This window comes from Xenopus laevis, chromosome 7L (genome assembly GCF_017654675.1).
Source record: "Xenopus laevis strain J_2021 chromosome 7L, Xenopus_laevis_v10.1, whole genome shotgun sequence".
Lineage (NCBI taxonomy): Eukaryota > Metazoa > Chordata > Amphibia > Anura > Pipidae > Xenopus > Xenopus laevis.
The window spans coordinates 108204584-108222161 of record NC_054383.1 but is presented as its reverse complement, the minus strand read 5'-3'; the positions used below and the strand labels follow the sequence as shown (position 1 = coordinate 108222161).

Here is a 17578-nt window from a genome sequence, read left to right as displayed (position 1 = left end):
TCCATACCACAAACTATCTTTTAGATTCTCCAAACTTATTGTCAATCTAAGAAAAATACATAAGTAAAGTATAAATGTGTCTTCATTTTCTTGTTTTGTACAATTAAATTAACTAGTGATGGGCGAATTTGCGCCGTTTTTCTTCGCCAAAAAATTTGCGAATTTCGCGCAAAACGGTGCCGGCGTCTCGTTTTTGACACCGGCGCCCGTTTTTTGACGCTGGCGCCCGTTTTTGACGGCGGCGTCCATTTTTTTCTGACGCCGGCGAATTTTCGTGGGCGTTTTGCAAATTTATTTGCTGGCGGCGAATCGCGCAAATTCACCACAAATTCGCGCATGCCGAATAAATTCGCCCATCACTAAAATTAACATGAATGATGATCAGACTAGTACCTGCTTATGTTTTCAGCAGCAAAAATCTTTGGATTCAGTGTTTTGATGCCCTGTGATTGCTGTGTTTTTTAGGCTATCAATTCTCTGTTATCTACATGTTCTTACCATGGTCTTTGCTATTAATGAGATTAATGAGAATCCAGAACTTTTACCAAACATTACACTGGGCTTTCGCATTTATGACTCCTGCTTTAATGAAATGCAGGCTGTTAATGGAGCGCTACAGATACTATCGGGGAGTGAAAGGGCAATTCCCAATTACATGTGTGAAGAGAAAGCTAAAGTGGTGGGATTAATAGGAGATCATCAGTCCTCCAATTCTGTTGCTGTGGCAAGAATTCTGGGACTCTATCGCTTTCCTCAGGTATGTATAAATGTTGTAGAAGGGAACTATTGCAAACATAACATTTTAATATAAGTGTCATCATACTGAAATAAAAAACTATATAAATGTAATCAATTATGAGTTTGGTACTGTTTCTGAGTTTTGCACTATCCCTCTCTCAGCATCTGTTTCTCATCATTCGGTCTTGGTTGGGTGTCAGATTTTGCCACTTAGATCCAATATATCCAGGCCCGGATTTGTGGAAAAGCCACAAAGGCCCAGGCCTAGGGCGGCAGGATTTTAGGGGGTGGCATGCTGCCCAACCACATCTGCATTTTTTGGGAAGCACTGGCTATAGGCAGAAGATACTATAGGTTTTTATATTTCCCATGCTCCATTCCCCAGTGATTTGGACTCAATGATAAAAATCTGTGCACAAATGAAGGGGAGGGTACAGTACGGGGAGACGAATGACAGTGGGCCTAGGGGTGCACGCTATGTAAATCCGGCCCTGAATATATCTTTATATCTCTCCATTTTCTAGCAGATGTGTTAGAGCTCACTCAAATAACTGACTCCAGCACAAACAAAATCGAACAAAATAAACAACCTTGTCGTAAAACCTGTATGTAGAGAGACATGATTCCTGGTTATTTAAAAGAGTGAGCTCTAAAGCATCTTCTAGGCAAAAGGATCCCCCCAAAAGGCTGCATTGGACCTAACTATTATTCAAAATGAGATTTCCAACTCCTTCATCAAAAGAGAGAGAGAAAAGAGACAGATGCTGAAGTGGGGAGAGTGGAGTGAATATAACGTTGATAATTTCAGAAATGGGGTAGAAATTTTTTTGATTATATTTAGAAAATTTCTTATTTTAGTATGATGAAGCCTATATAAAAAATTATCATTTTCAAATAAAGGTACTTCCCTTTTAGTTCCAATATTCTATATCAACTCATCCCACCCTTGGGTCTGACTATTAGAACATCCTCTTTATGCTGAGCTATACACTGAGTGAAAAATCAATGCTTAAACTGGTATATGAGATATTCCAGACCTGTCAGACCTGTGGTCTCTATTAATGAGATCAGACAGTTAACGTGTCCTGCCCCCATCTTTCATACCTTTGTGATTATAGACTTTAGTTACACGGATAGCTTAAAGCTATCAGTAGTGATGGGTGAATTTATTCAGCAGGCATGGATTTGCGACGAATTTCCATGTTTCACCGCCCACTAATGTTTTTGGACAAAATAGTCGCGCATATAAAAATTGTCACTCAAGTCAAAATTGTTGTGCGTCAGAATTATTTTGACGCCCATTGACTTCATTGTGTTTTGCAAATTTTTCGCCATTTCGCAAATTTTTCAGTGAAGCAAAAGGGGACAGATTTGCCCATCACTATTTATCAGGTTCAACCCCAACCCCAGCTTCAAGGGCCTATGATTCTATAATCTGTGATCCAACTTGGCCCTCTTGGATCTCAGGCAATGTCTATGTTCAGTGGCTAGTTACCTATTTACAATGCAAATCGTACAATAATATTGCTAAACTTGTGGAGTGCTATTTATTTTAGTGGTTCTGGAGGTTTTTAAAACCACTGCTAATCTCACAAACTCTAAAACTACTTATGTCATCAGATTTATTAAAAGATCCGAATAAAAAAGGACGAACGGAAAATAATACGCTTAAAAATATGAATATCTTAAAAACCTCTAAAAATTCTAAAGAATTTTCAGAAGTTCCTAGCGCAAATAAACTTAAAAAACTGTAATAGTCTGAATTGATTTAAAATGGTCCAATAGGATCAGCGCAGCTCCCATTGACTCGACAACTTTTACCTGGTAAAGTTTGTATAAGTGGTTTTGTAGTTAAAGGAGAATTCAACCCATTATTAAAAAAAACCCTACCCTACATAGACCCCCCCTTCTCCCCCCCAGCCTAGCTGCTACCCTGGGTAAATGCCCCTAACTTTCTACTTACCCCTCGGTGCAGATTCAGTCCAGTGGAGTTCACGGGCGCAATCTTCTTCCCTTCGTTAATAAGTAAGTGGTGTATTGGCGCAGTTGGAGCAGTCTGCCGGTTCCAAATAACTGCACATGCGCCGAAAGTCACGGAAATTGCCAAAGTGCCAGAAGAAGACCCGAAGATTACCGAAGAAGAAGATGGCTGCCGTGAACTCCGATGCCCTGAATCTGCACTGACGGGTAACTAAAAAGTTAGGGGCAAATACCCGGGGTAGCAGCTAGGCTGGGGGGGAGGAGGGAGGGGGTCTATGTAGGGTAGGGGGTTAGGGGTTTTTTAATAATGGATTTTCTTCTCCTTTGATAAATATCACATTTTTAGAGTTTTGTAAAAAAAAATAGTAAAAAAAAAAGTTTTTTGAGATTTGTAAAAATATAAAAAGTAAATTGTTAGTAAATGGGCCCCTTAGTCACCCAGTTATACTGTAAATTGAAGAGTTACAATGCCATGTAACTCATATTTATTACAAAGCAATAGGTTACAGTGTCCTGGAGTCTGGTTGTATTGCACAGTATAAAATATTTTGTCAAATAATATTGCAGCCAATTTGTATTATAACATTGCTCATCGCCTGGTAGCCTACCTACACTGCAAAAGTACAAAAAAGTATTAAAACTAACTAGAATTGACTTTCTATTAGTGATTTACTTTTCACCAGTGCTTTAATCACACCTGTTACCTTCTCTAAATTTATTCCACTCATATGGAATTATTTTTCATGCTGGAATTGTGGGAAGACCATTGTACTGTATGCTGGTTAAAAAAGCACATCTAAAATGACACATTTCACACTGCACTTGTAGAAGGTTTTTTCCTGAATCGCTCCATTTTTGGGGGGCTTTTCCCAAAAAGCCCAAATTTTTTCCGATGTTTGCCTGAAAAGTCTGAAATAGACGGATTTTCAGGCTAATTTTAACTCAGACCACAGAAACTTCCAAATAGGATAGGGACCTCTCCCATTGACTTACAGTATATACAACCTTGTCAGGTCTGAGATGCCAGATTTTCAGAGTCTGACTTTTTCCATCCTCGGGGTATAATAAATCTTGAAAAACTTGATTTTTTCCACTAAAAATTCGTATTTTATAGTAAAAGAAAATTTTTTTTTTTTTGAGTTTTTGGCATTTGGACTTTAATAAATAACCCCCTGTAAGTTGCTTTAACTATTTTTTTACTAACCATGGACCTTTTACTTTGTATGTGTTATACTAATGTTCCATATTTCCTTTCTTGTTAAATAAAGCAAAGACACATCATTGAAATATTACATAAGCACATTTACTTTCATTCCAGATAAGCTTTGGGTCAGCGTTGGCCTATCTAAGTGATAAAATCAGTTTTCCCTCTTTTCTGCGCACTGTAATAAGTGATAAAATACAGCCTTTTTATTTCAATATACTAATGATCCATTTTAACTGGACCTGGATAGGAATTTTAGCTGCAGATAATGACTTTGACCTGTATGACAGTGAACTCTTGAGAAAAGACATTGAAGCAGCTGGGATTTGTGTGGCCTTTTTTATGCGGATATCTGCCCAACACACCAGAGACCAGACACTTTCTATTCTACAAGTCATCAAAAAATCAACAGCCACAGTTGTGTTACTTTACTGCTCAATGCCAGAACTAATCCCTTTTATGAAAGTCGCAACTGAAGAAAATGTAACTGGAAAGGTCTGGATTGCCAGTGGCAGCTGGAGCAATTCTCCAATCTTTTCATACAGAGAGTTCTGGGGAACATTAAATGGTACTATTGGGCTTAATCTCCCTTTAAAATTAATCCCTGGATTTGGAGAATTCATTTATAGCATTCATCCATGCTTATATCCAAATGATATTTTCATGAAACCATTTTGGGAAACAAGTTTTGGTTGTTTGTGGCTCAATGGAACACCAGTCAACGGATCGATCTATTGTACAGGGCAGGAAAATCCTAAAACTTTAGAACAGCAAGGCTATCATGACAAAGGATCAGCATATGCCAACCTTATCTACAATGCAGTTTATGCACTGACCCATGGAATCAACAATATGATTTCCTGTAAATCCGAACCCCTTTGTTCAACCTTAAATAGATTGGAACAATGGAAGGTAAAATAAAATGATTTCCAGTGAACATGAATGTAAATTATTGTCCGGTTTCAACATCCTTGGAAAAATATATCCATGTAGATAGAAGTTCCATATTTTTCACAAAGTTGACTAAATAAGATCTATAGTGTCCTATTACATAAGTATGTTCAACTCCAGAATAAAGCAAATGCAATCCATTAAAAACCATCCATGTCAAATAATGGATGCTATGAATTTCAAAGGTAACGCTATTATTAGTCGGATATTGTGAGGAGGCAGAAAAATAGGAAAAGGAAACAGCAGGTCAGCACATTGCATAAGGTTAGCTTAGTAGAAATACTCTTAAAGGAACAGAAACACCAAAATAATTAAAGTGTTTTAAAGGAATGACAATATAATGTTCTGTTACCCCACACTGGCAACATTGGTGTGTTTGCTTCACAAAAATAACTATAGTTTATATAAATAAGCTGCTGTGTAGCCATGGGGCAGCCATTCAATCACAGGATACACAGTAGATAACCAATTGCAGAAGAATCCCATTGTATACTACAGAGCTTATCTTTTATTTCCTGTGTATCCTGTGCCTTTTCTCCTTTGCCAGGTTGAATGGCTGCCCCCACAGCTACACAACAGCGTGTTTATATAAACTATAATAATGTTTCTGAAGCAAACACAACCGTTGTACCAGTACCAAAAAAGTAACCTGGTGTGAGGTCCATATCTCACTTTACAATGACTTAATGGACTGATATGCTAATACAGGGGTATCTGATAAACTTAACAGTAAGCTGGGAGTGAGTTAGAACCAGGCATGATGGTTCAATGCCTACTTCACAACTCCTTATTGATTCCTAGTGTCATATTTTCGCCAACTGAAATGGGAGAATATCAATTTTTTCTCGAGTGACCATGTTTTGAATATAATTATAGTACAAAGCTCAGCAAGCGGTTGAAATAAAAGGAGCCAAAATCCCCACCATGTTACAATTATAATAATATGATTAATCTAAAGGGCAGATTTACTACAATTCAAGTTTCCCTTTTTATCTTCTCAAATTGTGTTTTTCTCTAAAATGTTTCTTTTAATTTCTCTAAAAACCACACAAAACTCCAATACAAAACTGCATCACCTAAAAGTAGTCGTGGTCCCATAGAAATCCTATTGGACCTTTTTTTAACCCTTCAGAGGTTTTTGGATATTTCTTTGCTAGTAATTGTCTGAAAAATTCGAATTTTTAAAGCTATCAGTATTTTTTTTGGGTCCTTCAGCATCTTTTTCCATTCTCTTTTGATTCGGATCTTTTAATAACTTTCATATTTGTGATTTTAGAGAAAATAGAGTTTAATCATTGTTTCAAAAAGCTCCAATACCACTTAAATTCAGCCTTTAGTAAATGGTGTGCTCCCCATGTAGAGGTTTATTATTAGCAGGACAATGATGCAAAAATATTTATTGTAACAAGTTATTTATCAATATTATTTTTTGGTCTGAAGTGTGAATAACAACTCACTGACAGGTTAGGATGTCACAATCTTCATACTCTACTTCTATAATTCCCATTTTTCCAATTTAACATTCAACCAAGGATATTTTATAATTTTAAGTTGAAGTTATTTTATATATTCCCGTTTAGATTTTGCAGCATGTAAAACGTGTGAGGGTAAAAAACAGTGCTGGCCAGGACTTGATCTTTGATGAGAATGGGGACCAAATATCTTACCTTGAGTATGTTAATTGGCAAGCTCTTCCCAATGGTGAAACAAAATTTGTAAATTTTGCAAAGTTAGAATATCCTGCAAATTATTTTGTTAGAAGTAACAATACCATTTTCTGGAGTGGAGGTTACACAGAGGTAAGTAAAAAAAATTCAATATCAAATTTTGAAAAGACAGTAAAGTAGCAGAGCTGCATTATGCAGTAGAGTCATCGGTATCCCTTATATAGGTCCAACAAGTACAATGAGGCTGCAGGTATTTGTAATTTTGATAATCAGTTAAATAAGGTTCAACACCATTTATGGGTCCAATGGGGCACCAGCTACATGTCCAAGGTCTGGGCTCACTAAAACATAATGGCGGTAAGGATACCTTATCATGCCCACCTGATACGTAACATTCATTTAGCTTACTTTGCACCACACCTCTTTAAAAATTCACTAAAGGGTGAATTTTCGCCAGCAACACTTCGTGCCACTTCACCAGGTGCAAATTCGCTACCACTACGCTAATTCACTAAAATGCGAAGTTGCATCTCAGCAGCCGAACACTTTGGCAGTAAGAGAATTTCATAGTGAAGTTTTGCTAGCATTCATTTCTGCCTAGTGAAACTTCGTTAGTACTCTTACGCTTGGGTAAATTTGAACAGGGCGGGTTCATAAAAGTCCTATGGACGTCTTTATTAGTGATGTTGGTGCAAATGCTTGAAGTGGCCACTTTTTATTACAAATGTCCAAGGAACCACAATAAAGACATAAAAAATCCTCTAATGCCCTAGACAAATGTGGCATTAGACAAACAAATGTGGCATGCCCCTCAAAAAATCTTTTTTTGCTATATTAGTATGTATCTGTTTATTATTAGAATCTGGGGACTGAGGAACTACTATTACTTAGTTACTTCAGTGTTACTTTCAGCTACAAGAAGCTTTTCATATCACTGATGCAGTGGCTCCAAAAAATTAGGACTGGGATAGACTGAGAAGTCATTTTTGATACCTAGTTCTTTGTCATTGTGTTTTCATCCTGTCTACTATACATCAGGCACCCATATCTATATGCAGTGAGAGCTGCCCTCCAGGATACAGAAAGGCCCCACAGAAGGGACAGCCTGTCTGCTGCTTTGACTGTATCTTATGCTCAGAAGACGAGTTTAGCAATGAAACAGGTGAGAAAAGTCTGGTTAAACTTAAAGAAAATACAGGTTTTAATCTTTTGTTTCATGATCAGCAAAATCAGCACACAGGAAACCCAGGAAACACTTAGGAAATGAATTCCTATACTTGGACGCCATCCTGGCGTCCAGGTAGCGTTTTTATTTCAAATTTGGCGCCATAGTGACGTCATTGGCGTCCTTGCGCCGACGTCGGCGCGCTGACGTCATCGCGCCGGCGCCGCTACCCACGTGGCGGCCATGGGCGCCGCCATCTTGGAAGCGAAGCCGGCAAGGAAGGACGCGCCGCCCGGAGCTCCTGGAACTGCTCCGGGCGGCGATCGTGACAGTACCCCCCCCCCTCACGGGGGGCCTCTGGACCACCAGGACTTGGCTTTTGGGGAAATTTGGAGTGGAAATCCCTCACAAGACGAGGAGCATGAACATCAGAGTGTCCTTCCCAGGAGCATTCTTCAGGGCCAAAGCCCTTCCACTTGATGAGGTACTGAAGAGAGCCCCTGGAGATTCTGGAGTCAAGGATCTTCTCCACCTCATATTCTTTTTGACCATCCACAGAAATAGTAGGAGGGGGGAGACTGATTCACAGAAAAGCGGTTGGAGGTAGCGGGTTTCAGCAAAGAGACATGAAACACGTTGGGAATTCGCATCTCAGGGGGAAGCAGAAGTCTGAAAGCCACAGGATTGATCACCTCCGAGATGGAGAATGGACCCACAAACTTCGGACCCAACTTAGGAGATGGCACCTTCAACCGAATGTTCCTGGAAGACAACCAGACTTTATCACCAACCTTGTAGGGAGGAGAGGGTCTACGTCTACGATCTGCAAATGTCTTGTGAACCAGAGCGCTCTTCTCTAAGTTCGACTTGGTTGCAGCCCAAATAGCAGACATGTGGGCTGCATGGTCATCAGCAGCCGGACGTCAGACAACACAAAGTCTTGGGGGAAGGCTTGAGGATGCTGACCATACACCGACATAAATGGAGACCTTCCAGTGGAAGTGTGGCATGCATTATTATGAGCAAATTCCGCCCATGGGAGGAGATCAGACCAGTCATCTTGACAAAGGGAGACGTGATTCCTCAAGAACTGTTCCAAAGCTTGGTTTACTCGTTCAGCTGCTCCATTAGTCTGGGGATGATAAGCGGAGGAGAACTGGAGAGTATTACCCAGATCTTTGCACAGGGAACGCCAAAACTTAGCAGTAAACTGAGAACCTCTGTCAGAGACCACTTCCACAGGAAAACCATGCAGACGGAAAATATACTGGATGAAGAGCTGAGACAACTCCACAGCAGAGGGAAGCTTCCGCAGGGGAATGAAATGAGACATTTTACTAAAGCGGTCAATCACTACCCAAATCACAGTGTTACCACCAGAGGGGGGAAGTTCAACAATAAAGTCCATTGCTAAATGAGTCCATGGCCGAGATGGGATAGGCAATGGTTGTAATAACCCACTGGGGCGAGAATGGCTAGGTTTGGATGTAGCACAAACGGTACAAGCAGCAACAAAGTCTTTGACATCTTTTCGGATAGTCGGCCACCAGACTAAACGTCGAAGGAGTTCAAGAGTCTTTTCTGGACCGGGATGTCCAGCTTGCTTGGAACAGTGGGTCTGTTGAAGAATGGGCAGACGTAACTCGGAGGGAACAAACGCCATCCCAATGGGGGTATCAGGAGGAGCAGAAGATTGACCAGCCAGGATTTTATCAGCGAGTTGAGGGTACAAGGAAGCGATGATCTTGACAGGAGGAATAATAGGCTCTAGTCTTTCAGGAGTACGATCCACCGGAGTGAAACTTCGAGACAGAGCATCGGCCTTCCGATTCTTGGAGCCAGGGCGAAAAGTCAAGACGAAGTTAAATCGAGAGAAGAAGGGAGACCACCTTGCTTGTCTGGGATTCAGCCTCTTGAGAGATTGAATGAATTCAAGATTCTATGATCTGTGTAGATCGTGACTGGGATCAAGGAACCTTCAAGAAGGTGACGCCACTCTTCTAAGGCAAGCTTAACCGCCAGGAGTTCTCGATTTCCTACATCATAATTTTGCTCCGCAGGAGAGAACTTCTTAGAGAAATACCCACATGGATGCAGCTTCCCATCAGAGGGATGTCTTTGGGACAAGATAGCTCCGGCTCCAACTTCAGAAGCATCCACCTCGATGAAGAAAGGTAACTCTGGATCAGGATGGCGGAGAACCGAAGCAGAAGTGAAGGCATCCTTCAAGGATTGAAAAGCTTCAACAGCAGGTGGGGGCCAAGAGCTGGGTTTACCCCCTTTTCGGATGAGAGCAAGGATTGGAGCAATACGAGAAGAGAATCCCTTAATGAATTGCCGATAGTAGTTAGCAAAACCAATGAATCTCTGGATTGCCTTAGTACTTAGGGGTAGAGGCCACTCTTGGATTGCTGACACTTTCACAGGATCCATCTCGAAACCCTCTGGGAAGATGATATAGCCCAGAAAAGGGATCTTGGACACTTCAAACACACATTTCTCCAGTTTGGCAAAGAGAGAGTTCTTCCTCAAACGAGAGAGTACTTCCTTCACCTGAGAGCGATGGCTTGCAAGGTCCTTGGAGAAAATCAAGATGTCATCTAGGTACACGACCACAAATTTTCCCAAGAGATCCCGGAAAATGTCGTTCACGAATTCTTGAAAGACAGCGGGGGCATTGCAGAGACCAAAGGGCATTATGAGGTACTCGTAGTGCCCATCCCGAGTGTTGAATGCTGTCTTCCATTCGTCACCTTCCCGGATGCGGATAAGGTTATACGCCCCACGGAGATCCAACTTAGTGAAGATTTTAGCCCCCTTCAGTTGGTCAAAGAGTTCAGCAATCAGGGGCAAGGGATACCGGTTCTTAACGGTGATTTTATTAAGACCCCGGTAGTCAATACAGGGACGTAGACCTCCATCCTTCTTTTCCACGAAGAAGAATCCAGCCCCGGCAGGAGAAGTAGAATGGCGAATAAACCCCCGCTGGAGATTCTCTTGGATATATTGCTTCATGGCAGTGGTTTCTGCTGGAGAGAGAGGATAAGTACGACCTCTAGGGGGCATGGTTCCAGGCAGAAGATCGACAGGACAATCGTATTGTCGATGTGGAGGAAGGAATTCTGCAGACTTCTTACAGAATACATCAGAGAACTCCCTGTAAAAGGAGGGTAGAGTCTTCAGATCAGACATAGAGTGTCACGATCGCCGCCCGGAGCAGGTCCAGGAGCTCCGGGCGGCACGTCCTTCCCTGCCGGCGTCGCTCCCAAAATGGCGGCGCCCATGGCCGCCACGTGGGTAGCAGCGCCGGCGCGATGACGTCAGCGCGTCGACGTCGGCGCAAGGACGCCGATGACGTCAGAATGGGGCCAAATTCAAATATAAAAGCCTTACCAAGACGCCAGAATGGCGCCCAAGTATAGGATTCATTCCTATGAAGTTTCCTGGGTTTCCTGTCTGCTTTGCTGAAGACTTATCTTGTTCCTGTTTGTTGCTGACCTCTTGCCTGGACTTTTGGACTTTGCTGATATTCTGCCTGCCTTTGAACCCTTGCCTGGACTTTGGTTATTCTCCTGATTTACCCCTTGTTGGACACCGCGACCTTGACTCCCTTGTGGGCTTCCTCCTTGATCCTGACAACCTCCCTGGTGGGAGCATCCCGGCTCCCTTACATAGAGATATTCACCCTCTGGAGGGGTTCAGCAGGAAGACAATGCTTCTGGCAAAATGGGCTCCAACGGGAAATCTGTCCTGCGGACCAATCAATGGTGGGATTATGCAGGCGCAGCCAAGGGAGACCCAAAACGACTGGAACTGATGGACAGGAAATAATTAGGGACGAAAGTCTTTCTTTATGCAGCGTCCCAACCTGCATAGGCAATTCACCAGTCGTCATGGAGATAAATTCAGCCACAAGGGGTCTGTCGTCAATGGCAGTGACACGAAGCGGAGTGGACAATGGGAATAAGGGAACTTCCATGTGTTTGGCGAAAAGAGCGTCCATAAAGTTCCCAGCAGCTCCAGAGTCAATGAAAGCGGAGCCGACAATGGTCTTAGTGGCTAGGCGAATCTGTAAAGGAAGGAGAAACCTGTGAGAGTTCTCTTGAGACTTCGGAGTAGTGCCCCCTACATGAGTTACCCTGGAAATACCTCGGGAAACAGAACTCGTGGGCTTCACCGGACAAGAGTTCGCAAAATGAGACTGTCCGCCACAATACAGACATAAGCCAGCCATTCGTCTACGGAGTCTTTCTTGTTCGGAGAGACGAGCCCTTCCAACTTGCATCGGTTCCTCAGGAGGAGAAGGAGAGGCTTGAGCAGCTGGAGTTTGCAAGAGAGGTCTCTGGAAGCGAGGTGCCAACACGGGTTGAAATCGTTTACAACGCTCCCTCTCTACTTGATGCTCTCTAAGACGAGTGTCCACCTTAATGGATAGTGCAATCAGATCTTCCAGCAGATCAGGGAACTCCCTGGAGACAAGATCATCTTTAATGCGAATAGACAGACCTTGATAGAATACGGCCTTCCAGGAAGTCTCAGCCATCAAAGTTCTAAAGTCAATAGCATAGTCACTGACACTGCGGCTTCCCTGACGGAGTTGCAGAAGACGAGAAGGAGCATTTGTGACCCGACCCGGGGCATCAAACACCGTACGAAACGCTTGAAGAAACGCCTTGGCATCAAAAGTCAGTGGAGAATTCTTCTCCCAAAAAGATGTTGCCCACTCAAGCGGTTTGCCCACCAAACGAGACATCACATACCCCACCTTGGAACGTTCATTGGGGAAGTGCGAGGGTTGAAACTCGAACTGGATCTGGCACTGTGTAGCGAAACCTCTGCAGGCCTGTGGGTCCCCACTGAAGCGAGGAGGAGGCGGAATACGAGGCTCACCAGACGAGAAACCTGTGCTAGACGAGACGTCTGCCATGGGAGGATTTACCGCTGCTTGGGAAGCAGGAGACGCAGGAGGCACTCGGGAGAGAAGGGTATCGAGTGCCTGACCTATGCGGTACTGCTGGGCTTCATATTCCTCCATGCGGGAAGCCAGTCCGCGGAGTGCTCGTCCGACATCAGGCGTAGCTTCCTCAGTAGGATCCATGGCCCAAGTATAATGTCAGGGAGCCGGGAGCTCCCTCCAGGGAGGTAGTCAGGATCGAGGAGGAAGCCCTCTTGAGGAAGCAAGGTCGCGGTGTCCAAAGGGTTAATTCAAAGAGTAGTCAGGATCCAGGCAAGAGTTCAGGGGCAGGCAGATAACAGCAAAGTCCAAAGTCCAGGCAGAGGTCAAGATAAGTAATCAGGAACAGAATCAGCAAAATCAGCACACAGGAAACCCAGGAAACACTTAGGAAATGAATTCCTATACTTGGGCGCCATCCTGGCGTCCAGGTAGCATTTTTATTTCAAATTTGGCGCCATAGTGACGTCATTGGCGTCCTTGCGCCGACGTCGGTGCGCTGAAGTCATCACGCCGGCGCCGCTACCCACGTGGCGGCCATGGGCGCCGCCATCTTGGAAGCGACGCCGGCAGGGAAGGACGTGCCGCCCGGAGCTCCTGGACCTGCTCCGGGCGGCGATCGTGACATTAACATACGAAAGCATAGTCAAGCATAAATGATCTAGCTGTCAATAAGAGTAAAAATAATAACATCAATACGACCGCAGCACACTGACAATACAATTCTGTTGTGCTTTATATGGCTCATTTGAGTAGACAAAAAGGCAACATTTCTGGCCGCACAGGACCCTTTACCAAGAGTAAAAAGAATGCAGTGGTTTGACTTTCTTCTCCTGTTTTTCCCCAAAGTTTGCAATATTGTACCTTTTTTTTAACGTTAATATTGTCATAGTCAGAGAGCATGCTCAGTAGAGGCTGGGGAAAGGCAGACAACTAACACATACTCTTCCGGTTCTCAGCATCAAAATTACAAGGATTTTTTAGGCTCTGTGCTGTGGGAACTCTGGGCTCCCAAACGAACTACTTGAGCTCGAGTATGTAGATACAGGCCAAAAGCCCAGATATCTGATGGGTTAATCAATATTGTAATTGGCACCAGTCAGGGCAGATGCCAGGAGCAGGCAGGAAGACAGAAATAATGATGAGGGAAACTTTTTCACCTCAAAAATGACCATAGACTCCAATGCATTTTGCTGTATTTTAGTCATTTCGTAAACTTTTGGAGAAGTGAAACAGGTCACATTCATCCATCACTAGTCAGAAATCGATAAATCATCAAATATATAATATAAAGCACACACAGAAACTTAGAAACTGAAATATAAAACTGGGCATTGAAAGTGGTCCAGTTGAGCAATTTATTTTGAATTTGCAGGCAAAAGCCCTGTCCCTTGTTTATATCAAGGCAATACCAGTTTGATGGCATTGCTGTGCACAACGACATCATTGGGGCAAATTCACTAAAGGACGAAGCGCCTAACGCTAGCGTTAATTCGCTAGCGTAGGGCATTTTCGTTAATTCGCTGATTCACGCTGGCGTAAATTCGCTAGTGTTACTTCACACACTTACGCCTGGCAAATTTGTGCAACGGACGTAACTACGCTACCTTTTACGCCAGACTTCCTTCGCTATCCCAGACCAGGCGAAGTGCATAGAATAGATAGGGATTGCTTCAAAAAAAGTTAAAAATTTTTCTAAGTCCCAAAAAATGCTGGCGTTTTTTCTTTTTTTATGGGTGATAGGCTGAAAAAGATCGAATTTTTCGGGGGGTACCCTCCTTCCCCCCTACATTTCACATGTATAGGGCAAAATAACAACTCTATTTTATTTTATGAAGCTTTCCCAGGCTTGTGTAGTGTTATGTATTTGTTGCTACATATACGTCCATTGTACTTTAACTTGGCGCCGTATGCAAATTAGGCATAACTTCGCTTTGCTTGACGAATTAACGCTAGCGCAACTTCACTACCGTTCGCCTCCCTGAGAGCAACTTCGGATTTTAGTGAATTAGCAGCGCCCTGGCGAAGTGCGGCGAAGCCTGCACTAGCGCAACTTCGCAGGTTAGTGAATTTGCCCCATTGAGTCACACCAATCTCAGCAATCATCACAACCTTAATGTGCTCTTATGCTTTTTTCTTAAACCACAAACCCCTTACATTGCTGTCTACATTTTATAAAAGATGGCTGCCTCTACTAAATAAATTTGGTGAAATTATAACAACTCTTCAGTGTCATTGTATACTGTAAGCCTGAGACCCAACCCATATTGTTCCTAATCATGCTTTGTTTGTTTTATTAGATTCAACAAGTTGTATGAAATGCCCTGAAGACATGTGGGCAAATCAGAAACACAATGACTGCTGCCTTAGGATCCTGGAATTTCTGTTTTTTAAAGAACCCTTAGGGGGCACCTTGGCTACTATCTCAGTACTGGGATCTCTCCTTCCTCTTGGCATCCTGTCAATTTTTATAAGAAACTCAGAAACTTCTGTTGTGAAAGCTAATAACCGGAATCTCAGTTACCTCCTTCTCCTTTCACTGTTCTGCTGCTATCTTTGTGCCTTAATGTTCATTGGTCGTCCCATTACTATAACCTGTATCCTCAGGCAATTTATATTTGGGATCAGTTTTGTCATGTGCATTTCGTGTGTCTTGGGAAAGACAATGATGGTGGTGATCGCCTTCAACCTCACCCAGCCAAGGAACAGCAGGAGAATGTGGTTGAATTCTGGAGTAACTAACACCCTGGTGCTTGTGTGCACAGCTATACAAGTGATTATATGTGCTGGGTGGCTTGCGCACTCTCCTCCTTTTGAATACCAAGACAATAAATCTAAGATGGGCACCATTATTGTGGAATGTAACAAGGGATCATTAACAGGTTATTCATGCACAATGGGATATATGGGATTTTTAGCTACTTTATGTTTTGTAGTTGCTTATTTGGCAAGAAAGTTGCCAGGCAGTTTCAATGAGGCCAAACTGATCACCTTTAGTATGTTGATATTTGGAGCTGTTTGGATCTCCTTCATCCCAGCCTACCTCAGCACCACAGGGAAGTACATGGTGGCAGTGGAAGTGTTTGCTATTTTATCATCAAGCAGTGGATTAGTGGCATGTATATTTTTACCCAAGGTCTACATTATTATACTGAATCCAAAGATGAACAAGAGAAACAAAACTATAATTATTCAAAAAAGATTAAAATAACATTTCTTGTATGGATTATAGAATTTCATATTTTCAGCACTCTTTTTATTTTAAATGTTGTTAGAGAAAGGTAGGATTTAGTGTTTGTTTTTTCCACTTGGAATCAGAAAGAGACATCTTTTTTTTAATTCATTTTTATTCCTGTTCATGGTGTTCAGCTGACTACATAATACTGATTTGTGAAAAAACACATCTAGGGGCAGATTTACTAAACTCGAGGGAATAGTTAGAATCAAAAAATATTCGAATTGCGAAGTAATTTTTTGGGTACTTCGACCATTGAATTGGAATGATTCGAACGATTCGAAGTAAAAATCGATCGACCATTCGATAATCGAAGTACTGTCTCTTTAAAAAAACTTTGACTTCATACGAAGTCCAATGTTAGCCTATGGGGACCTTCCACACCAGTTTTTTTTGGTCGATCCATCGAACGTTTTGCGCTAAAATCCTTTGAATTCGATATTCGAATTCAAAGGATTTTACTTCGAGGGTTGAATTTGAGGGTTTTTTAACCCTCGAAATTCGACCCCTGATAAATCTGCCCCATAGTGTCAATAAAGAAGAGAATAAAGAATATTTTTCCAAGATGGAGATGACCAAATGCTGAATTTCTGAGTTGTTATGGTTGTATACAAAATACAAAGGCAGAAGAAGGCACTTTAAAAGGGGAAATGCATTCAACACCTCTACAGCAAGTATGGTGCTGTTGCATTTATTTAATTGTGGTGAACCAGGAGGAGTCTTACCGTGTGGTAAAGTTATCAGATCATGTGTAAAATTAAAGATACTTCTAGAAAAAAAATGAGTTGTAGTGATTTAATTTATTAAATGTAAATCCCATTAATTTGCAATAAGTGCAGTCTAAATGTGTTATTATTACAACTGTAAAAGTATCAAACTACCTCAGGCTATAGTTCATAGCTGCTATTGTGGGGATATGCGGCACTCCTATACTTCCATTCATGTTTATTTGTTTTTTTAAAGGTTTTTATTTAGCATTTTCTCAACAAACCCCTTATTAAAAAAACCCTACCCCACATTGACCCCACTCCCTCCTCCCTCACAGCCTAGCTGCCCCCTTGGGCAAAAGCCCCTAACTTTTTACTTACCACTCGGTGCAGACTCAGGGATTGGAGTTCACGGCAGCCATCTTCCGGGACTTCAGTAATGTAACAACGTGGCATGGTGGCGCATGCGCAGTTGGAGCAATTTCCCAGTTCGCGACAACTGCGCATGCGCCAAAATTTATGGAAATTGCTGAAGACTGGAAGAAGACGAGAAGACCTGGAAGATGTCTGCCATGAACTCCGATGCCTGAATCTGCACCGAGGGGTAAGTAAAAAGTTAGAGGCATTTGCCCGGGGTAGCAGCTAGGCTGGGGGGGGAAGAGGGAGGGGGGTATATGTGGGTAGGGGTTTTTAAAATAAGGGGTTTGTTTCTCCTTTAAAGCATGTGTTAAAGAACCAACAAATTGCATTGGCAGGGTGCCCAGCGTTATATTATCAGACCTGGGGGTTTGCCTCTGAGCAGGCCTCCAGCCATGGGTCCCATACCTTCTCAAACCTTTGGAAACATTGTCTGGCTATGTAGGTTTACTTAATAACAGGCAGTTTTATGTTTATTAGTTGCACCCATTGTTGAGTAGTCAGTGATTGGGGGCTCATCCACTTCACTGTAACTAGCTTCTTGGCATAAAGAAATAATA

The 17578-nt window shown here is 42.4% G+C and overlaps 1 protein-coding gene across 1 annotated transcript; it reads left to right on the top strand.

Moving 5' to 3' along the window:
- The first annotated feature begins 499 nt into the window (after positions 1-499).
- On the top strand, positions 500-15870 carry LOC121395493 (extracellular calcium-sensing receptor-like). Its single transcript, XM_041569063.1, has 5 exons — positions 500-757; positions 4037-4834; positions 6454-6672; positions 7579-7702; positions 14960-15870. Exons 1-5 carry the CDS (start codon positions 500-502, stop codon positions 15868-15870), a joined length of 2310 nt encoding a protein of 769 aa, XP_041424997.1.
- The last annotated feature ends 1708 nt before the right edge of the window (positions 15871-17578 follow it).

Bases quoted from the DNA above. Each gene is read 5' to 3' on its own strand.
- LOC121395493 (XM_041569063.1), top strand. From the start codon at position 500: ATGGTCTTTGCTATTAATGAGATTAATGAGAATCCAGAACTTTTACCA. The intron at 758-4,036 runs GTATGTATAAAT...CTTTCATTCCAG, and splicing joins GACTCTATCGCTTTCCTCAG to ATAAGCTTTGGGTCAGCGTT. The intron at 7,703-14,959 runs GTGAGAAAAGTC...TTGTTTTATTAG, and splicing joins CGAGTTTAGCAATGAAACAG to ATTCAACAAGTTGTATGAAA.